This window comes from Xenopus tropicalis, chromosome 4, assembly GCF_000004195.4.
Source record: "Xenopus tropicalis strain Nigerian chromosome 4, UCB_Xtro_10.0, whole genome shotgun sequence".
NCBI lineage: Eukaryota > Metazoa > Chordata > Amphibia > Anura > Pipidae > Xenopus > Xenopus tropicalis.
Genome location: NC_030680.2, coordinates 35489935 through 35513424, shown reverse-complemented (window position 1 = coordinate 35513424; position 23490 = coordinate 35489935). Strand labels below are relative to the sequence as shown.

The 23490-nt window shown below is 40.6% G+C and overlaps 1 protein-coding gene and 1 long non-coding RNA gene across 4 annotated transcripts; one reads left to right on the top strand and one right to left on the bottom strand.

Annotated features, from left to right (window-relative positions):
- Nucleotides 1–6877: 6877 nt before the first annotated feature.
- LOC116410358 lies at nt 6878–8138 on the bottom strand. Its single transcript, XR_004222323.1, has 2 exons — nt 8043–8138; nt 6878–7185 (listed from the first exon to the last, which is right to left on the bottom strand). It is a non-coding gene; the product is annotated as an uncharacterized LOC116410358 (long non-coding RNA).
- A 2106-nt stretch (nt 8139–10244) lies between these two features.
- Nucleotides 10245–18921, top strand: fkbp2 (FKBP prolyl isomerase 2). 3 transcript variants are annotated; one of them, XM_012960561.3, is made up of 6 exons: nt 10245–10348; nt 12046–12258; nt 15912–16024; nt 18268–18314; nt 18400–18435; nt 18521–18921. In XM_012960561.3, exons 2-6 carry the CDS (start codon nt 12091–12093, stop codon nt 18580–18582), a joined length of 426 nt encoding a protein of 141 aa, XP_012816015.1. In that variant the 5' UTR covers nt 10245–10348; nt 12046–12090; the 3' UTR covers nt 18583–18921. The 3 variants fall into 3 exon arrangements, with proteins under 3 accessions (XP_012816015.1, XP_012816016.1, NP_001107353.1); XM_012960562.3 differs by having other exon boundaries at nt 10270–10488; NM_001113881.1 differs by having other exon boundaries at nt 10302–10344; nt 18521–18680.
- Nucleotides 18922–23490: the final 4569 nt, after the last annotated feature.

Here is a 23490-nt window from a genome sequence, read left to right as displayed (position 1 = left end):
GAGAGGGCCCCCCAGGATACCTTTTTGGGTAACAGTGTGGATCGAGATGAGTTTGGGCACGGAAATTTGAATCTTGGTACAGTGGATGTGTGTGTGGGAGATGCAAATTGCCAAGGAAAAGCTGAGTCCCAGGTCCTGGCCAGGTGTTCTACAGAGGTCGCAGACCCTCAGAGCCTGATGACAGGACACCCAGTGGAGAGTGGACCGCAAGGGCTAATCAGGGTCCACAGAAAAGAAGGGAATGTAGGACAGGAGAAGGATCATACAGTTTTCCAAAATGATAGTGGTGAGAATGGGCTCCTGGAAGATAAAAACAGTTCTGAGAAGGAAGATAAAACATCTAATGGCTGCCTCTGGAAAGATAATGTAGGAATCCAGGGAAATGGGGAGAGAAGTCCAAAGCAGCTTGTTACTGACTGTAGAGAAGAAGAAAGGTCTTTAATCCAAAGGGATCATGATGAAAATCAGTGTACTAGAGAAAGGGGCCACCAGGGAAATGGTTGTAAGAAAAAGGCTTTGGTAAATAGGGTAGTACTTGAGAATAGCCAGCCCACAGAACACCTTCTGTGTAATGGCCCAGACAGTCAACAGTCTCTAGATCTAAATAGTGATGAACAAAGTAATTGCCACAAAGGTAATGCAAGGAACAACCAAGAGATTTTCTGGGATTACAAGTATGCAAGTAAAGTGGAGAACAAGGAAAAGAACTCTCAGGACTTGTACAGAGGAGTGGATGAGATGGATGATGAAACAGTTCAAGGGGCAGAGGGTGGCATAGGTATGGAAATGAGCCTTAAGGAAATTCAAGATGAGGAAATATCTGTAGAGATGCCACAAAGTTATAATGAATTAGAAGCAAAATATGGGGTAAATTGCAGTAAAGAATGTATAGGTAGAGGTGATGGGGTGACATCCATAGAAGGACTGATGTTCTTTAAGGATGGCTTTCGGGAAAAGGAATTGCCCTACAGAGGAAAGAAACTCACTGTGAGTGAGAAAAATATTGAAAAGTACCCAGAAGAAAGAAGAAGCCCAGGTAATGGGTCTAGTGGGTCTGCTGAGGGAACTGATATGGAGATTGCAATATCCTGCAGTTCAGGTTGCAAAGAAAAAGGTATGGGCTCTGAAAGGTGGCATCAGTGCTGGGAGGGAGAGATGGAAGAGGTCAAGGATTTTGCATACCATCATCAAGCAGATGCTGAAGTATCTCCCTGTCCCTTGCAGCACAACCAGGAAGCAAAGGTAGAAGCTCAGAGCACATGGTGCTGGTGTCTTCAGCTTTATTTAGGGGAGATAGGGGGATCAGATCCTAGTGAAGGAGAAGCTCTTGTGGAAATGAAGACTCCTGGGTGTGGTTATTCATTAAGCAGCACATTAAAGTTTGGGGAGCATTTATGTGAAGGGAATGGAGAGAAAAATGGAGAAGACATGACTGAAGCCCATGCTTCCTCTAAGAAGGGGGGAAAAGCCAGAGATACTCCTGAATTGCAGGAATGGGTGAGCTGGTGGCAGGGATGGTCTGGTTCATGTCGTAAGGGTACAGGGCGCCGTAGAGGAAAGGGGGTACCAGTTTTAGGTTGCAGAGGCGAGGCAAGAGGATCAGGGCAGAAGCAGCAGGATGTGTGGGTGTTGAGAGAGTGGGCTCGAAAAGATGGGGTAAGACATGTAGGTGGGCAAGGAGTTTCAGGGGGGGAAGTATGGGTTCTGAGAGAGGATGAAAGAGGAAAGCAAAATCCAGCATGGCCACTTAGAGAACAGGATGTGTGGGTCCCAAGAGAGCCTAGAAAACAAAAAGGGGGACAGTTAACTGGGGATTCAAAATGGCCTGCTTGGAGTGCAAAGTCAGGCATTTTAGATAAGAGCATGTCTGACCTTCTTAACTGAGGGAGACACTAAACTGTTATTTGTGTGTGTGTGTTGTGCATCTGTGTTTTGGGGATGAGGGGCATCAGGTTTAACTTGTTTATTAGTCACCTTTTTATTAGGGGGTGGGCAATAAAGCACTGTTTTGTGCAATGTGACTTTCTGCACTGAACAGATTATTGGTGCTGCATTTGTTCTTAATATTTAAGGTGCTGATACAGGTGCTATAAGAGGTGCTTCATATTGCATGTGTTTCCCTTTGTTTTATATAGTGATGCTGTTGGGGGGAATTTACCTGAACTGGTGGTGCTTTCTTATAATAGAGGGTCCCCCTAGACAGGGGCACGTCGGGGGTGGGGCTGTTAGATGTAATACTGGGGTAGGGCAAATTTTGATAACATAACATGGTGCTGTTGCTCCTTGGAGCAAAACTTTATGAAACCTACCTGTTAATCTCTGAACACAGCCATTTCTCAAGGTAAGTACCGCTGACCCAATGAAGTGCTGAGAGCCATAAAGGGTAAATGATACTTAATTTATTAGGTTATTCCATTTATTTTTCCTTATAGAAAAAAAAGTGAGTGTCAGAGCTTATTTTGTGTATGTAACATCCATTTTTCATTTTTACATTTAAGTATATGACTGTGAGCTTCTGTATTGTTTGTTTCTCACCTGGGTAATATCTGCAAGGAGGTTAAAGGGGTTGTTCACCTTAAAATAACTTAAATTAAGAATGATGTACAGAGTAATATTGGGAGGCAATTTGCAATTGGTCTTCATTTTTTATTATTTGTGTTTCTTGGATTATTGAGCTTCTTATTCAACTAGGGTTATACTAAGCTATTCTATACCAGGAAGGTAACTGATGCAGACTGTGCACTTATATATATATACACAATATTGTCTGAATATGTCTTTATTCTGTTAAATTTAGGATGTGTTTTGTTGTGTAGTGTACTGTCATGACAAGCTATTACTTATAAGGCATTTTAAATACTGATTACTTTTTATTATTGACTGTTTATAATAAATTTCTGTTGTTTGGTTGAACTGTCAATTTGCAATTGAAACCTCTATAAAAAGGGTATATTTATATTCTGTATAATATGTGTATGCCATATTAGTCTCTATATTTGTTCATAATTATACATATAATCATCCAAAGTAACACACCCCGGGGCCTAATGGTTAAAAACAAGCATAGATGGGAACCTTTGAATATATTCACATAAGGCTGTAAAGAAAGCTGCTCTGGCCCAAATCGGTTCCTATTGCAGAAAGGCTTATTTTCAAATTGGAGAAATTAAATTTATATTTTTTGACAATATGTCCCCTTTAAAGGAGAAAGAAAGGCTAATAAAGAGTTAATCTCAAGCTGCAGGCATACCTTCACTTGTCTAAATAGTGACCTTAAGTCTCCCCATATTTCACCTGTTCAGATGATCATAAGCCAAACAGGAAGAAAAAACACTGAGCTGTGTAAAGAAAGTTCCCATAATCTCTTACTCCTGCACCAAGACCAAGTGTACATGCTCGGTTTGTAAGACATTGAGTCAGCTTCCTGCTGATTGGATCCACATTCCTAAGGGGGGGAGAGTGAGTTCTTAGCATTCTTGAGGGAGGGGGGAGCAGGAGAGAGCAAAGAGCTGTGTGTCTCTGGCAGAAGAAAACAAACAGACAAGAAATCCTGTGTTTCTTTTTACAGAGAAGTCAGTGCAGCGTTTCTGTGAGTGCTTATGGCTGTATTTACATAGACCTTTCTGATAAAGCTTACTTAGTTTTTACCTTTCTTTCTCCTTTAAGGGACAGTAACACTAAAAAATGAAAAAATATTAAAGAAATAAAACTATAATTTACTGCTTCCCTGCACTGGTAAAAGTTGTGTGTTTGTTTCAGAAACACTACTATAGTTGATATAAAAACCCTGGTGTGTAGCCAGGGGGACAGCCATCCAAAGGAGAAAAGGCACAGGTGATATAACAGCTAACAGATAAACTCTGTAAAATACAATGGTGTCTTATCTGTTACCTGCTATATAACCTGTGCCTTTTCTCCTTTTTTCCAGCTTGAATAGCTGCCCCCATGGCTACACAGCAGCTTATTTATCTAAACTATAGTAGTGTTCCTGAAGCAAATGCACCAGTTTTACCAGCATCCCTTCTGCTCATGATACCTTTAGGCTTATGGCTCACAGTGTTTTTGATCTGCCGGGAAAAAACACCAGCAGAGAAAGACCAATTTGTTCCATATCCATCCCATGTGTGTGGTGAAAAATAACTGAGATTTATCACTACATACATGTGGCAGATTTTGGACAAAAAAACAAACTGCCAATAGAGCAGTATTTTAACATTGGCAGAGAAAATGCTTGGGGTAAAGATTTATGGTTAGCTGCCTCTGCATTCCCCCTCCTACATTTTCTCTGCAGGTGGAGAGAAACCAATGATCTCTCATCCACTCCGGCATTTCTCTACACCGACATGCTTTGGCCTATTCGCAGATACCCGGAGCAGAATTCAGTATGAAATGCACGAGAAATGCAGTTTTGCACATCGGTTTCTTTCCACCCCCAGAGAAAACGCAGGCAGAGAGACGCCAAAGCCTTCTACTCTACCTAGATCTTTTCAGCTGCCCATGAGTTTTGCCTCATATTATCTTTCATTTCTCCACAATTTCCCTCAACGTCATATTCAACCTGCATCCCCCTTTCTTCCCTTCTTCTGTGATTTCGCACCACCCTTTATAGCAGGGATCCCCAACCATTTTTACTAGTGAGCCACACTCAGATGTAAAAAGTGTTGGTGAGCAACACAAACATCAAAAAAGTTCTTTGGAGGTACCAAATAAGGACTGAGATTGGCTATTTAGTAGCCCCATGGGGACTGGTAGCCTACACGAGGTTGTGCTTGGAGTAAAAATGTGTCTCTGTGCTACAAAAACTTGCTTCCAGGCCAGAAATTAAAAAATGGGCACCTACATTGAGACCACTGGGGGCAACATCAAGGGGAGTGATTTGCAAAATGTTGCTCATGAGCCACTGGTTGGGGTTCACTGCTTTATAGTATCCTTGCCTGGCAGACAGGAATTGTTGTAAAGAACAGGCTGCTTTGAGGATTCATACCATTTTAACTTAACTTGCTGGACATGATTTATTTCCAGAGACGTGCGCTGCAATCAGATTGGGGAACTGGTCATAAGGACCAATCAGACTGCTGCTCACTTCTTTGGGAAGAAAAGTATATTCAGCAGTGAAGGGGAGACTGGCAAATTAAGTTGAAAGAAAGTGCTGTAATTCCCTTGTCTGCACTTCCATGCTAACTTTGTAATCACTCCCTGAAAATAACATGCCCAGTAATAAAAAACACACCCCTTTTTACATAAATGGAACAACAGACACACTGTGACACCTAAAGCATTTCATGACACAAACAGCAGTGGCCTCTCAATCATTCCAATGCAATCCAGGTTCCCCCTGCTCTCCAGGTGGCCATGCTTTGTATAGCATGGGGATTGACATTGCTTTCTAATCTCACGAGACTGTAACAGGTCAGCGAGCAAAATTTTAGCATTTTGTTTGACGGACCTATAAATTTGTTGCTGTTAGGCCTCTGGTTAACAATTTCACTAAACTTTATCTTTACAGAAATCTTGTGGGTTTTTTTGGTCAAATTGGGAGAAGAGGCTCTGATGATGGCATGTACTGTAGGCAACCAAAAAAATGTATGGGAACCCCATATTGTGAAAAATATTGCAATTGTCTTCCCATAAAACACTGGACTGGAATTTCAAGTGAAAGTCTGTTTATGGCTCAAAGTACAAAAAAAAAAACTAAAAAGAAGACTCAGTTTCACTTTGCTCTAGTTTGCACATAAACTCTTTCTTTTCCTCTTTCTGAAGCCCACAACTGCTATTAGCAACCAGGAGAAAATATCTGGGAATCTTTAGCGCCACTGTAAAAAAAAGCCTAAAAAATAAAGATTACCGTTGATACCCATTAGATTTTCATAAATTACCCCATATGTTGTCCCTAAATATTGTCCTTGTCGTCACTTAAAACACTGGACTGAAATCCAATAAAACAAAGTCTTTTATGGATAACTATGGGTGACAAGCTTGTGTGGTCTAACTCCTTCATGCAACAGGGGAAACCCCTGCCAGCCTGTCTTTGGGGCCCCAGAACTGTCTGCTGTGTGACAGGAAACCTGCACACATCAGAGCATGGACCAGAGGAAACGAAGAGTAAAAGATTACTTGTGGTCAATTTCACCCATTGTGACTCCTAAATTAGCCACTACTCTGCCCCTTGTTTAAACAAAAATACAGGGACTCTCAAAGTACAAAAAAACTAAAAAGATGGGGGCATGGCTAGCTGTAGAGCACAGAGGGTGCATACTTGTAGAGCTCTGCTACCAGAAACTGATATCAATCAGCCAAGAAACAAAAAGGATGAAACATAAAAGTGGAGAGGGGAAAGATCTCAAACAATACCATAGAGGCTTCACAAAGCCTCTTAAAACACTTTTTCACAAGCTGAACAATCCAGAGCTCAGCCAACAGGGTCCCAAGATGGTGCCTAAACTGAGTCCCGCAACAAATCTATGAGTTCTGAAAGTGTAACTTTATCTTACCATAAATCTTTACCTGCCAAGCCTGACTTTGCCGAGATGATATCTCAATTTAAAACATTAAAAGAAGAAGTTGCCAGCATTAAATCTGAGATCACCTTGCTACAAACTAAAGTCTCAGATACTAAGTCTAAATATGATCTGGTAAAAAACACTGTAGAGGCACAGCGAACTTACATCAAACGAAGACCATCTAACAATTAGCTGACTTAGATAATATTATATAAGAGGCCTACCAGATTTATCAACAGGCAGCAATCTACAGGACACTAAATACTGAGAGAGTCAACTGAGCTCTGACTGAAAAGACTGCCCAGCGAGAAACCAAGAGATATTATCTGCCGTTTGACCCATTTTCCAGTTAAGAAGGTAATCTTATAGACAGCACGGAGAAATAATTCAGTGACTTTAATGAATACCGAAATACTGCTTTTACAAGACTTATCCTGGAACACACCAGCAAAATTGTTGAATCCATTACTGGGATTGTTACAAGCTAAAGGGATGGTGTTTAGATGAGGTTTTCCTGAGGTTTTCCCTAAGTCAACTAGGATGGTAAAACCTATCCGCTCTTCTCTCTGGGTGACCTACCTGCTTTTTGGCAAGCATGCAAAACAGATGTACTGGGTGAAGTTTTCTTAAGTTCAGTAAGCACCAAGTCTCCCATAGATAGAACCCTGTACTAAGGTCTCCACCCCTAAAAACAAATGGAAGAAACACAGGTTGACTCCTGAAAGTAACACTGCCAATGAGACTTAAGAAGTTTGCACAGAAGCATGAGACTAACAATAAGCTTGGATAAGATTAAGCATATGTTCACTGATTCAACTGTTTAAATATCTTAAATGCATAATTCTGGTCAAAGCTTAACTCGGAGCACCCAAAACAACCCACCCCAGGGGTTTTTAGCAAGATACTGCAAATTCGGGCCTTAATAGACTAAGGAGAAACTCTATTTGATCTTATATTGAGTTATATACAGTTAGTACACAATGTTGTTTAGAATGTTGTGCTTAATGGTTCTTATGGGTTCACAAAGCAAATAACAGAAGTACTATACCAATGTTGAGCATGATACTGCTGAAAACTACTTACCCGTGTTACAGTTATGGGAATTATATTAACGGAAAAGGTATACATTGGTTAGATATATATATATATAAGGTGACAGTGATGCTTCAAGAAACACACTTTAGGGTTAAAGCTTCTCCACTGATTAAATTTTGTCACCAAAAAAACCCAAATGAGTGGCTAATGGTTTACATAAAAACTTAGGTTTTCAGGAGAAAGAGGTCCAAAAAGATGCCAAAGGTTGATATGTCTTTATTGAGGACCTATTAGTTCATATTGTATGTAACGTGGAAAGTATTTATCTCCTAGATAAATACCAAGTAACTAGCTAACGTAAAATTAGAGTTCCACTAGGTAATGTGCAGGAAATCCCCCATAAGACAGAGTCGACATTCTGGGAATACTACAAGAAATGATACATTAATTCCATCCAGAAGGAAAAAAATAGTTCAGAGAGAAGTGCCAACAATACAGAGTACATACCAGGAATACTAGATGCTGGCTACGAGACAGCCTTTGGACTTGGGAACTTGCAACTTAGACTTATTTCTGAGAATGACCCAGAATCCCTAGAAGTAAAGAATAAAGAATTGTGGTCCACTAGAGATCAGTGCACAAACCTACATGTACAACATTATGTGGACATACACTTCAAAGATGCTAAATGTACGGATTCAACATTCTTTAAATCCTGTTGTGCCTTGGACATTTTCATTAAAACCCTTACACTCACAAGTGAATGATGATTTAAAGCAATAAATCAAATATATCTCATACAGGAACTGACAACTTCACTAAGAGCTGTCAGCTAAAGCTTGCCATACACCAGTGATCCCCAACCAGTGGCTCGTGAGCAACATGTCACCAACCCCTTGGATGTTGCTCCCAGTGCCCCCCAAACCAGGTAGTTATTTTTGGATTCCTGACTTGGGGGCAAGTTTTTGAATAAAAACAAGATTTACTACCAAATAAAGCCCCCTGTAAGCTTAGAGGCTGCCTAATAGCCAATCTTAGCCCTTTTTTGGCTCCTCCATGAACTTTTATGGTGCTTGTGTTGCTCTTTTTATATTTGACTGTGGCTCACAAGTAAGAATGGTTGGGGATCCCTGCCATGCACGCACCGATGATATTGTACGAAATTTTTTGCATGTATGGCTGATCGACAAGACAACCCTCGGCCGAGTTAAAAGATTTTGATCAGGTGCTGTTGAAGGCGCCCAAACAAAATCTGCAGGTGGTGGTAGAATTCCTATTGTTTCTACCTCGACATATGACAATTCAGCCCTGAACGTCAGTGGGGGTAATTAACGATCTTTCCTGCCACCAATGGTCACAGGAAAGATTGGATTGCTACGTGTATGGCCACCTTTAGACAGCTACAGCTCTGGGGAATTGTGGACGAGCCTTTATGTGACATAACGTGCATCAGCGCAACGCAGTGACATCACTGAATACTTACTGCTTATGCACAGCAAGCAAAGTGGGGGAATTATACCATCTGGGGACCTGGAGCGCCTAAAAGAGTTGACAGTTCAGTTTACTCCACAATAAGTAAAATGATCCCTAATCAGTACAATTTTTGAAAACATTTATGACAAATTGTTTAGCTATCAAAAATACTTGCATAGATCAGAAAGTGTATTCGCAAACTTTACACTTATAAATACCTTATGAATAGCTTCAGGTATAATTTTCTTTTGTTTTTTGACTGGATTTATGTGTTTTTATTTCTTTTCATTTTGGTTGCCAGGATTGATCTGTGTCACTTAAGGTCCCCATACACGAGGCGATTATATCGACAAATGATCGTATGGCGATCGGGTTTCCATACGATATGCCATCCACGGCAACGATAATTCACAAAAGATTTCATCGTATCAGTATCGTAAAATACGTACAATCGTACATCTACATACGATCCAATGTCGTGGCGGAAGCGGTATTTATTTATGTTCGTTGACTTCCGCTGCTGGCAATCTTGACATGCGCAGAGAACAATCGTTCGAAGACAAATGTCTGACACTCACACCAACTGGCAGATTTTATCGTTAAACGACTAAAATTTTTAAACCTGGCCGATCGATTTTGGGGACGATAATGTCGGGTCAATTAGTGGGCCAACAATAGTTCGCACACCATCAACTATACGATAACTTAACGATAGTATCGGATCGTTTGGGAATCGGTCGTTTGACAGTAAAAAATCGGTCAGTGTATGGGGGCCTTTACTCAATACCCCGATATTATACACATGGTTTACTATGGTTAAGTCTTTCTGTATGAGATTATTACTGTAACTTAGAAAATGTTCATTATATGTGTGATAAAAAAAACTCAAATGATGACAATTTCGCTTAATTTGCACAAAACTTTTTTTTTATCAAATCGGGAAAAAAAGGCTCTGATTACATCAGACACCATGTGCAACCAGAAAAAAGGTTTTTTTTAGTTTACTGTCGGCAGAAAACATAAATGTCTTCTATAGCAATTGGTAGTTGAGGACACGGCGAGAAACGAATACGGAAGTTTTTTTCTTTTTCGTTCATTAGCAGACGCAGGAGGTGCGGAAGTGGAAAAAGAGATTTTGAGAGGAGCAACCACGAATTACTAGCAGCTTCCGACTGTGTAATTCTGAAGTGTAAGTGCTCGTCTCTCCCACAAGGCACGCAAGTGACGTGCTTACGTGCAGCCGTGACGCCGGTCTCGCGTGATGAGATTTGGGCGGCGGGATTTTGTGTGAGACAGGAAGCTAGGAGCCTGCACATAGCAGAGAGTTGCGGGACCTGTAGGTAGAGTTGTGGGATTGCGGGCTGTGTTAGGAAAAGTGGGAGTGTTGGCTGATATTAGCGCTGTGTAGGTAAAAGAACATGCAGGGACTTTAGCAACCGAAGTGTGCAGCTCACTGACAGCAGGGGGCCCGGTAATCCAAGTAAGTGCAGCACAGCCGGGCCCCCTAAACACCCAAACCCACCGGACCCAGGGAGACTAGCCCCCCTTGTGTGTGTGTTTTATATGTTATAGGGAACGTAGTTTGTAAGCTCCACTGGGGCAGGGACGGATGGAAGCCATAAGCAATCTTTATACACATGTTAGCATTCTAGAAAAGTCTAGAAATCATGTGGAGACTGCAGATACTGTATTATAAAGATTGTGTGTTTGTTATAGTAAGGAAAGTAATATGGCCGCCTTTCCTCATGAGTGAATGACAGAGAATGGTTGCTCTGTGCGCTTACTGTGCCTATTGGTACAATACATAGATATGAGCCCGCTGCATGCAATCATATGTTATACTGTACAAGTACAAAGCAGCTGTTAATGTTCACACAACTACAAGGACTTTTGTACTGGGCAAAGTCATTTTGTCAACTGTATCTGATATGTAAAGTCGCCGGTGGTTACTTGTCTCTATAGGCCGGCCCTTCCAAAAGCCTAAAGCTGATCATACGCTAAAGGTGCTGACACAGGAGATTAGTCCCTTGCTATAGCCTCTAGCACAGGCTACTAATCTCCTCCGAGTCGCTGGGGGGAAACATATGTATCTGTATGGCTTTCTGAAGTTATCTTGCAAGGCGACGTCAGAAAGCCACAGCGACTTTTATGTTTTCCAACAATTTACATTATTGCCAGTGGGAAAGCATTCAGAGTCAACTGCGCTAGATGAGATTAATTGTGGGGTAACTAATCTTTTTGTGTGTTAGCGCCCTTAAAGGAACAATAACACCAAAAAATGAAAGTGTATAAAAGTAACTAAAATATAATGTGCTGCTGCCCTGCACTGGTAAAAGTTGTGTGTTTACTTCAGAAAGTCTACTATAATTTATATAAATAAGCTGCTATGTAGCCATGGAGGCAGCCATTCAAAGGAGAAAAGGCACAGGCACATAGCAGATAACAGATAAAACACTATTGTATTCTACAGAGCTTATCTGTTATCTGCTATGTAACCTGTGCCTTTTCTCCTTTTTTCCAGCTTGAATGGCTGCCCCCATGGCTACACAGCAGCTTATTATATAAATTATAGTAGAGTTACTGTAGCAAACACACCAGTTTTACCAGTGCAGGGCAACAGTGCATCATATTTTTATTACTTTAAAGCTCTTTCATTTTTTAGTGTTACTGTTCCTTTAACGAGGTGGAGGTGCCATACATCAGCAGAGTGTAGTTATGTACCACAAAACCACCTACCATATTGTAGCTTGTGCTCACTGTGTAGGTACAGGGTGTGCTGCCAGAATGCCTATATGCCAATGATAGCCCCTGTAACTGGATTTCCTTACATAGGAAAGCATTTTTGTCAGCACAGTGGTCTTTTGTCATGAAAATTTTGTGCAATATGATGCACTGGCCTTGTAGTAAATATTTTGGCCCCATTTTAACCATTTCAAGGCCAAGCAATGACTCTCCAATATGATTATGTGTATATGAACAGATAATGCATCATAAGCTGTATGTTTTACTCTCCCATTTGGATTTATTTTTCTTGTAGGCCTGTGTTTTGCTGCAACTTGTCAGAGCCCTACCTGCCATAAATATGAATTTTATGTCATTCACACCTCTGTGGTGTTTCCTTGTCCTGTTCCTGCTGCCTTCTGTCTCAGCCAGTGAGGGCAGGAAGAAACTACAGATCGGAGTGAAGAAGCGGGTGGAAAATTGCCTTGTTAAATCCCGGAAAGGAGACACACTACACATGCATTATACAGTGAGTACATGTGTTTGGTTCTCTCTTGGTCCACCTTCTCATAGTGTTTTTCCATTGGAATTCTATATGAACTCCTTAGCAGTGATTTGTTTGTACTGCATTTTGGGTCATTTGCGCCTATAAGCCTTAGTGACCTATTAGCTTAACTGTTTCTGTAGCTTTCTGTTCTTCATTCTTAGTTTGACTTTTCACTTTATTGCACATGAGCATACAGCATGAAAAACAAAGAAGCGGAAGAAGATCACTTAGTGGTGCTCCTACAGATGTACCCCAGGCTGGGGCAGTTTTCAGCCAACAGGAGCACGAGGGTGGTTCACCTTTTAGTTTACTGGTAGTACGTTGTAAAATGGCCAGTATTAAGCAACTTTTCAATTGATCTTCATTATTATTTCTATAGTTCTTGAATTATTTGCCTTTTTCTTTTGGCTCTTTCCAGCTTTCGAATGGAACTGACCTCAGTGGCCAAAAAACATTGCTCTGTGAGGCTACAATGCTGTTGCTATTGTTAGATCCTCCCATTTTCATATTCCTGTCTTTCATTCAAGTTACTCTCTGGTTGCTAAGGTAATTTGGACCCTAGCAACCAGGATACTGATGAAACTCCAAACTGTCTCTGAATATTACTCCGTACATCATAATAAAAGTTAACTCAAAGGTGAACAACTCCTTTAAAGGAGAAGTAAACCCTGATTTACTGGGAGGTACCAATATGTTTGATACCCCCCTGTGAATCATATAGCTAAGTTTTTTTCCTCTGTCTGGTGCTCTTTTTTTTTTTTTTTTTTTTTTTAAAGAAGAACTATACCCCCGGGCTATAAAAGCCCCCTTAACTAACACTGCCTTGACTCCCCTCATCTGTCCCTGACGTCAGCCAGGTACGCTGCTGCACTACTCTGCTGTTTTAGCTTGGGGTTAGCGATAGCGACAGTTGTTAAAGTTAGAAGCTATGCAGTAAGGGAGAGGTGAGGGGGGTGTAAGGTGGCAGTTGCCATACTTGTCAGTGGAGGGGTTAAAACAGCCTATTCTGTTGTGCTAATGAAGAGAGATTTTTTATGATATAAGGCAAAATGTGGCAATTGTGTGCAGAAACTGAGACCAGGGAGAGTTTAAGTAAACATCCATTTTACTATGCAGTATAATAAATTATATACTTCAGGATTTCCCACCTAAGTAAATCTGTGCCTAAATGGCTAGTAGATGTGAAAAAGTAGCTCCATAGGGCGTTTGGCCAAGGCATTGGGCATCAGGTTTGTCTGATCATTATGTTGTTTTGCTCATCACTGATTAAAGCATCAATTTATCATGTATTGCTCCGTCAATTCCTGTTGACTAGGGTGGGCATCAGTGTGTTTGTTTGTGTGCAGTAGAATATTTTCCCTTTACATCAATAGAAACTTAGCAGTTTGTGCACTAAACGAATAAGTACACATTTCCCATTATGTTTTAGAATTTAACATTGAGATATATACATTTACAATAATGATCAATGCAGGAAATAAAATATGAGGTAACACTTAATGCACTCAACATTTGGGGCATTTCCCTACTCCAAGGCATGGCAAACCCTTCATCAGATCAGTGCTGCATTTAGCCTCCTTTATTACTCCTGTAAATCCTTCATTACTTCTGTAAATACTACAGGTTTTGTGCTCCTCATGGCTAATGGCGCGAGTATTGTTTGGCATGTCACACAATGTCTTTGCATCCTTTGCTTACACTTTACAAATTGCTTCCTTTGGATTAGATTAACTTCCTCTGCACAGAAAATATATCATCCAGAGACATCTAGTGGTTAAAGTGTATTATTACATCATATTTTGCTCTGACCCTCCACACCTACATATAATTTATCATGCCTTCCATTCTTTTATATAAAATGGGCTGATCAATGATGAGATGTTGTGAGTGGGGGTGACTGTTTCTTAAACTTGGACATTGTAAACTTGTCCTAACATGGATATAAGATAACCTAGTGAACTGCCTTATTTAGGCCAGCGCATCTCGGCCTGTATCACCAAACCATGGATACATGAGGGGTCATTTACGCCTGCTACAGCAGTTGCATTCCCGCTAATTTCCACAAAATCCGTCCCACCTCCCATTCTAAACTGAGTGCAGAGGAACCCTGTAGCACAGGAGATATCTTCAGGGTTCCCTAGGTACTGTACATGTTAACCAGACATGGAGAACTTTTAGTGCAGTTGCATCCAATTTATGCTGAAGCACGAGCTCAGCTGCATTAATAATAATAATACTGCAACAGCCACACCGCCTTCTTGCGACAGAAACATCGTTGGAATACATTATGGGGAAAAAACATGGTGATGGACCGGAATAGCACTTTGCTCACTGCACTTTTGGATGTAAATGCCACATATAATAGATATAGTTAACTCCCAGACTTCCTTTATTTAAAGCATCAGTACTAAAATCACAGTTGCACTAGGGTATGTGGCGCAGTGGGTGTTTTGGCCAGAGCTGGGCCAAGTAGTATTGGCACCCAAGGCAAAATACAACTTAGCCTGGTGCCATGCCCAACCCTCCTCCCCCACCCACTTGTTCTGCACTCCAGCACCCTAAAAGTGATGTGTTAGGGGCTTATTTGTCTGGATCTTCCCATGTCTGCCATAGCCACATTAACCCTGCGTGATATCTTATGTATTTATATATTTATGTATTTATGATTTATGTATTTTCATTACATCTATCTCATTTCTGATACAACTGATTCTGTATCTGTAGATGCCAGTCTAACTTGCTATTCCAAAAAAAAGGTTAAAGTTATGCTACAACTTCAACCGTTAATATTATCAACTTCTTCCTTCAAGAGTTAATGTTTTGTCTTTTTGGGAAAATATACTCCCATTTTTTTAATATGAGCTCATTCAGTTAGGTGTATGTTGAAAATAAATGCAGATACTATCAAAACTATTATTTATCAGAAATAAATACCTTGTTCCATTTTAAAGTAATGGATTCTGGGACATAAAATCCTTCTGCTTTTCAAAGAATCTGTGCACCACGCATTATGAAAAGCAGAGGGGTTTCAAGTCTCAGAATCCATCACGTCACAATGGAACAGTGGAGGAGTTGCATTACACTGTGAGCCTAAAGGAGGAGTGGGATATTGGATTGTATGTTTTAATGCAACAATCTAAAACTAACATTCAGATTGAAATTGTAGGATTAAAGTCCTAAGAATAAATTGGACAGTGTTTAGACCATTAATTATTACCAGACAACAATTGTATGAAAGTTATGTCCCCGAAATCCATTGTAGGCCCCCAAGGATATTGTCAGATACATAATACATACACATATATTAGCATTATTCAACTGAAATTTTCTAACCTGACCGATCACCAAGGTGCAACAAACAAAAAAAAAAACACAGGCCAAAAATTGGTGCAGTGCATTCTCTTCTGCAGATGCCCTATACACTGACATATATGGTATATTGTCTGGTAAAATTGCAAGGTACAGCATGGAAGAAAAAGCATTTGTTAGCTTATTATTTAGTACAAAGTGCAGCTTTAGTAAGAAGTAGAGTTTCTTTAACATATCTATTAAATATCACACAGAGCCCTGGATTGTGTTGGTGACAAACATCAATTTGCTGCACTTTCTGTAACATGTCAAACTCTTTTTCTTAGGGGAAGCTGGAGGACGGGACAGAATTTGACAGCAGCATTCCTAGGAATCAAGCGTTTACCTTCACTCTGGGTACCGGACAAGTCATAAAGGGCTGGGACCAAGGATTACTTGGGTATGGTATTTTTGGTATACATATGTCACCAGAACACTACTGTATAGTACCGTTACGCAGTTGTAGGGATGCACCAAATCCAGGATTCAGTTTGGGATTTGTCCTTTTTCAGCTGGATGTGGATTCGGCATAATCCATGTTCCTGGCCAAAGCAAATCCAAATCCTTAAAATCACGTGACTTTTTGTCACATAAATACGTAAGAAATTCTTTTGCTGCGTGCAGTGCTCTTTAACCCTTCCATGTCCTAATTTGCATATGCAAATAAGGATCTGGCTTGGTATTGGGCCGAATCTGTTACAAAGGATTCGGCAGAATCTGAAAATAGTGGATTTAGTGCATCCCTACACTGGTCATAAATAAAATACTCAATAGCTTGTTAGCTTGCATGTTTCTAGAATAGAACTAGCAATCTATAATATTCGATAGTCACAAAATTTTCGTATCCCAACTATCGTAAACGGCACAAAACCCTTTCTGACACTTCAGTGCATGATGTGGGAAGCTTTCCAAAGGACTCAATGGCACTCTGCAGCTCCAACCTGGCCATAAGAAAGTCACGATACTGAAGCTTGAATGAATCAAAACTTTCATACTCTCTGCGACAAATACAATTTTGTTGCACACAAATTGACGCGCAAAGTACGAAAGTCACGCAAATTACCAAAAACTCACAGAAAATACGCACAGTTCTAAAACTTAGAAAAAATACAAATTTTTTGTATTTGGACTCAATCGTACATTGATAAATGGGCCCCTTAGTATTGGTGAGGGCCGAAAACACAAAATGGTGATTTAGGGTAAATGATGTAGAAAGGCAGTATTTACTCATATGTACATGGAAATTTGGTAATGTTCTTTAATAGGTCCCTTATTAGAATATACATTGTGAGTTATGTTATGGTTTAGAGCATATAGTTCTCCTTGTCATATAGCCAAGTTCCATTTTGTTGACTTTCTGTGGAAGTGCAACTTTTTACAAGCCACAGTGTTAGTCATCGTGTCTCTAGTTATTTGTCATCTTGTGGTTTGAGCTGAGCACAGGTCCCCTCCACAATGTGCTGAAAAAATCAAGTTCTATCTTGTTTCTGTTTAGTTTATTTTTGTGATTCCATTGGGCCAATAACAGCTTCATTGCCTTGTCCAAGGGAGCTTTTCATCCTGCTTAATGTTTGTTTGTGCCATCCTTTGGTGTTCAGGGCTGTGAAATTGGTAAATCCTTTTGACTATGAGTTGGTACCCCCAACTCCTCTGTTTTTAAAGGAACAGTAACACCAAAAGATGAAAGAGTATAAAAATAAATAATATACTGTATTATGTTCTTTTGCCCTGCTCTGGTTAAAGTTGTGTGTTTTCTTCAAATCCCTAAACAAAGCTGCTGTGTAGCCATGGCGGTAGCTATTCAAACTGGAAAAAAGGAACACGTTACATAGCAGAAACAGATAAACTGTGTAGATTCCCATTGTATTCTTCAGAGTGTATCTGTTATCTGCTATGTAACCTGTGCCTTTTCTCCTTTTTCCAGCTTGAATGGCTGCTCCAACGGCTGTACAACTATAGAAGACTTTCTGAAGCAAACATGAAACTTTTACCAGTGCAGGGAAACATTATATTTTAATTATTTTAAAAGAATTTCATTTTTTTGTTACTGTTCTTATAATATACTAATGTAATCGTTCCATGTTGATTGAAAGAACACCGCATACAAGGCATTTTATCACTGCCAAAGCTCTGCATTGTTAAAGCTTTGAAGAGGGTGTCCTAGCCAGTTTGGTTTGTGAACAAACCAAAGTGGCTAGGTAGCTAACACACTACCCTATTGGCCATCCAAGCCTGGCACTGTGAATGAGAATACTCTTAAAGTATGGGTCTAAATCTATAACTTACCCTATGCCATTGTGGCTTTGTAGTTTATTTATTTAAGAAACTACAAACAATCCGTAAACCTAAAGTTTATAATAGCTATAATAGTTCAGCAGGACTTCTGACTAGTGAAACAACTATGCACTGGGTTTTCTTCTTACAGCAGAGAAGTGCTTTATTGTGACTATTATCTGGGAAATAGGACTTTGTAATAGTTTGTATTTTTTTTCATTACAATTTAAATTTATTAAGAGTTGGTACATTTATGCAGACTTTGACTCCAGGAAACCAAAATTGCTTTTGACTCCACAGATCTGGTTATGTTTCGTACTTTTTGTTAGCGGAACCCTTGCATATAACAATTTCTCCTTTATTTGTCAGAATGTGTGAGGGAGAGAAGAGGAAGCTGGTAATACCTTCAGAATTGGGTAAGGATCCTTTCAGTAAGGAAAAGAGGAGTGGGGGTGGGGGGTAATGCGGTACATAAGTAACTGTCCTTTATTTGAATTTCAGGTTATGGAGATAGGGGAGCACCCCCGAAAATTCCAGGTATAAGATTTGCTTCTGTAATTCCTACTCTCTGCTGCTGCTCTGTGGCCTCTCTCTAAATTCTTCTTTTCTTTTCTCCCTATAGGAGGCGCCACTCTGATCTTTGAAGTGGAGTTAGTGAAGATAGAACGTCGATCTGATTTATAAATATGAGGCCATGCCAGCCTTCTGTTTAGGGACCAGTATTTGTGCTGTGAGGGGAGACAGTGTGTCACCTTGTACCCAATAAACACACACACACACTACTTCTATGGTTTCATTAATAACCATTAGAGTTACATTCCCGGCTTCATCCCAAAGACTCATGTTCCTGAATTAATGGTTTGCTACAGGTACCGGAGCAAAGAGTTTGATGGGATAACAATTTCAATAAACACTTGCATGTTTTCCCTTCCTTTGAGATACTATTTAGCCTAAACACAAGGTTGCTTAATGTTATGTCATTTTGCTTCAAATTTGTTCAAAAACACCATTTATTTTCTACTATTGTGGCCTTGCTTATTTTGTTGTTACCTTTCTAGAAGCATCTAATTGACCCCAAACAGCTGGTATGGTGGTAGGATGGTCAGTACACAACCTTTTTGCAGTTGGTAGTATGCACCAACTCATGAGACTCCCTAGGCTTACATAGAAACATAAATGCTACACAAATACCCTGTGTGCTGGGCAAGTTAAAGACATTGATATTCTGAGACAATTTGCAATTGTTTTTTTATTTTTATTTTTGTTAGTTATTTAGCCTTTTGTGCAGCAACTCTCCAGTTTTGAATTTGGAAAAAAACCAATTGCAAACTCTTTAGAAATAGGGCAGTCTATAGTTTACTTAAAGTTAATTTAAAGGTGAACCACCACTTAATAGTCAGAATTAACCTGAAAATCAAATCTGCCCGATCAACATCTGGTCTATTATAGCCTATATTTATTTATGAAATATCTTGCACTAAATAATGTATAACAGTAAAAATGCTTTCACTTCATAGCAGGAAGTGGAAGAGGAGAGAGCCGTTCTGAAGAAAAACACAGCCCAAGAATCAGCCCCACAGCTGGCATCAACTTTGTACCATGCCTGTACCCGGATCCATTGTGCTGACCCAGGTGCAGGCAAGGTAGGAGGCTGATGCTAGTGGAAGTGCTGATATCTGCAGCCCTGTGTGGCATCAGCCTTGGGCTAATTTCCCACAGAGTGATTTAGTCGCCCCATGATAGATCTCTGATACCGCAAAAATGCCTTTCCACCAGCAACAAAGGGAATCGCTGGTGGAAAGGCCTATGCATTGTTTCATTTTTCCAAAGGACGAAACATACTGTGACTTTGGAAAACTTAAGCAATGCATAGGCCTTTTCCCGGCCACATATACCTTCCCGCTGGCAATTCCACTTTAGGCAGTTCGGGGAGATTAATCGCCTGTGGTAGCTGAGATGCGACTGTGGGTGACTAATCTCCCCGTGTGCCATTAGCCTGAGGAGAATGTGCTGCTTAGTAGTCTCTTTCCCTCAAGGTGTAGACATGGGTTTCTGGATAATAGCACTTGTGTTTAAGAAAAGGGCTTCTACCTTAAAACATGAGCTACTGCAAAAATTAATATTTACTGTAATATATGCTTTCTCTCATGGAAATAAGGAACTTTATAAATATAATACATTAACGCCTCTTTCTCAATTTAGTAGTTATTCAGGGGCACAGAGAGAGAAAAGCGGATGTGCCATCATGAGGCCCTTGCTCTGCCTGGCAATGGAGCTACAGTGTTGGTCTATGTGGAGCTACACTGAGCAGATACCGGGATACATATGCATACTTTTGTGTTTCCACTGCTATATGCGCTCCGTGTAGCTTCACACAGGCTGACACAGTGCATTGTTTATGGAGCTACAGCAAAAAAAACTACAGGCTGTTCTGCTCAGTATGCTCTTTACTTTATTCTTCACTCTCCCTCTCTGAGCATCTGTCTTTCTACATGCAACTTTGTGTTGGAGTTGGTTATTATGAAAGACAGTGAGGTCTCTAATGCAATGTCTAGGCAAAGGGAGCACACAGCAGTACTAGGCTGGCCATACATCTAAATACCGCCCATCTCTACCACTTCCTGCTACCTCCTTTTCCCAGGTCGTGCAGGGGGCTGGCAGCACACAGTGCTGTAGAATAGGTACCAATCGACAGCTAGGTTAACCTGACAGGGAACTGAAGCCTTGCTTGTGTGACTGCAGGGCTGTGATTGGCTATCCCCCTCCTACTGTGCTTCTGGCAGGGATACAAACAAGGACCAGTGGTGATCTATAGGGAGCTCCTAAAAAGGGGTCACTTATCCTATATGTCTCCTTTGAAGGAATACTGTCATGGGAAAACATGTTTTTTTTCCCCGAAATGCATCAGTTACTAGAGCTTCTCCAGCAGAATCCTGCATTGAAATCTGTTTTTCAGATTTCAGAAAGAAAGGCTTAAGTCACTTGGGGGTGCCAAAATGTTAGGCACCCCCAAGTGACTTTAATCGCTTACCCCGTACCCCGGGCTGGTATCCCTGTTAGGAGAAAACTGCACCAGCCCGGGGTAGCAGCGATTGCTTCTTCCTTCCGGGTTCCCTGTGTGCACATGCGCAGTAGAGTAAAAAGCCGAACTTTTAACAGAAAAGTTGGCTTTTAACTCTACTGCGCATGCGCCGACCGCTGGCATTTTCAGAAAGGAAGGAAGAAGCGCTGCGCTACAGCTACCCCAGGCTGGTGTTGTTTTCTCCATACAGGGGCACCAGCCCGGGGTACGAGGTCAGCGATTAAACTCACTTGGGGGTGCCTAACATTTTGGCACCCCCAAGTGACTTTGCCTTTCTTTCTCCTTTAACATGGGGCTAGCCATATTCTTCATTTCTGAGCCATGTGACCTGTGCTCTGATAAACTTCAGTCACACTTTACTGCTGAGCTACAAGTTGGAGTGATATCACCCCCCTCCCAGCAGCCGATCAGCAGAACAATGGGAAGGGAGCAAGCTCCCAGTAGGTATCAGAATAGCACTCAATAGTAAGAAATCCAAGTCCGGCTTGGGACTCCTCCAGTTACATGGGAGTAGGAGAAACAATAGGTCACCTGAAAGCAGTTCTAATGTGTAGCGCTGGCTCCTTCTGAAAGCTCAGACTCAGGCACAATGCGCTGAGATGGCGCCTACACACCAATATTACAGCTAAAAATACATTTGTTGGTTCAAGAATAAAATATTAAATGGTAGAGTGAATAATTTGCTATGTAAACAGTGTAATTTAGAAATAAAAAGTTCACCATACAAATAATGACAGAATCCCTTTAAAGACCAAGTAGCAGCCCAGATAACCTCTGGCAAAAGCACAAGGTTGGCAGTACTGACATCACTAACCTTTATCTACCATTAAAGGGACATTGCACTAATTCTATAGTTGCTATTTTATTTTACTATAAATTATATTTTAGGGTGAATCGTATGTACTGATCCTGCCTTGGTCTTGCCACAGAACCTTTCCGCCTGCCCCACACTTCCATCTTGTATAGGTTTTTTTGCTGAAAGTAGATACAAATACAAGTTTTTAGCAAATTAGACATTATGAACAGGCATGCCACCATCACAAAATAAGTGGGAAAACAACACTGATTTCATGCAAGGTTTGTGTCAGAGCAAAAATGGAGAATGTGCAGGTGAACCCATATACTTGGCCCTGTTACACAGAAACATACACAGCTCATGTGCCTGCAGGGGGCCTTGTCAGGCAACACAGTGCGCAGCATGGATCAGAACACAGCGCCATGATGCTCCGCCTGTTCCGACAGGTCCTTGGCAGCCAATCACGTAAATATTATTTTAGGATGTTATAGAATGACCCATTTTTAGCAACTTTCCAATTGGTCTTCATTTTTTATTTTGTATACTATTTGAATGATTTGCCTTCTTCTGACTCTTTCCAGCTTTCAGATTCCAAACTGGAGATCTGCTCAACAAAGAGCTAAATAATTCAATAACCGCAAATAATAAAAAATGAAGACCAATTGCAAATTGTATCAGAATCTCTCTACATCATACTAAAAGTTAATTGAAAAGGTGAATGACTTTCCGACATACTAAAATCACATTTCTTTATGTGGTTTGAGGTAGGATCAGAGTTGTGATACAGTGGTTTAATAAAGAAAAAGAAATATGACATGGAGATTCCATCAGAAGTTTGTATCCCAGCAGAGTATATGGGACTAACAGTAAATAACAATAGTCCTGTGTTGCTTTATGGCAGGTAGTAAGCCTACCCCAAATGGTTTATTTTAGGAAAGGCATAATTACATGATAACAAGCAGTGGGTTGCAGAGTTGCAGTGGGTTTCTAGTATATTGTAGCATGCAATTATAATTGTATCTCCAGCTCAGAACCCATCAAATGATATATGTGTGATATTCATAGAACAGATTCTTGGAAAATGCTGTATCTTAAAAAAAAAAATATATATATATATATATATATATATATGTGTGTATATATTAACCGGCTTGGGATAATATGACTGCCAAAGGAAAGAGTTAAATATGCTTTAGTTGACATGATTATGGTTGGAAGTAGATGGCGGCAGGATGAAAAGGGTGGTTCAGTCATAAAAGGTAAGTGAGGTGCTGTGAGCATGGAAATCTCTGTAATGTACTTGTAGGTGACAGTTCTTTGCACTGTCGATCACGGTCCACCAGTTGATCCCCCGTGGATTTCTGGTCTAAGCCGGGAAATGCGTACGTACACGGGAAGGAGCCAAAGTAGATTGCCGGGGGGAAAAGTCTGGGCACCCCTGACATACAGAGTCCCATATAAAGGGTAAAGCAGGTTTACTTTCCCATGATTATCCTTTATGATTTATGTGGCACTGGCTTATTTTCCCATGCTACTGTATAGAGCACAACTGCACTGTGCTGGCAAGTGAGGGAGCCCAATAGCCAGTCACCCAAATGGAGGTTCTGCGCAGTCACATTCCCATGGACTAGGTTAAATGTGTAAGCTTTGCAGACAAATATATCTGCTGTATTACAATAGAGGGGAAATTCATTAAAGTGGTGATAATGAGACA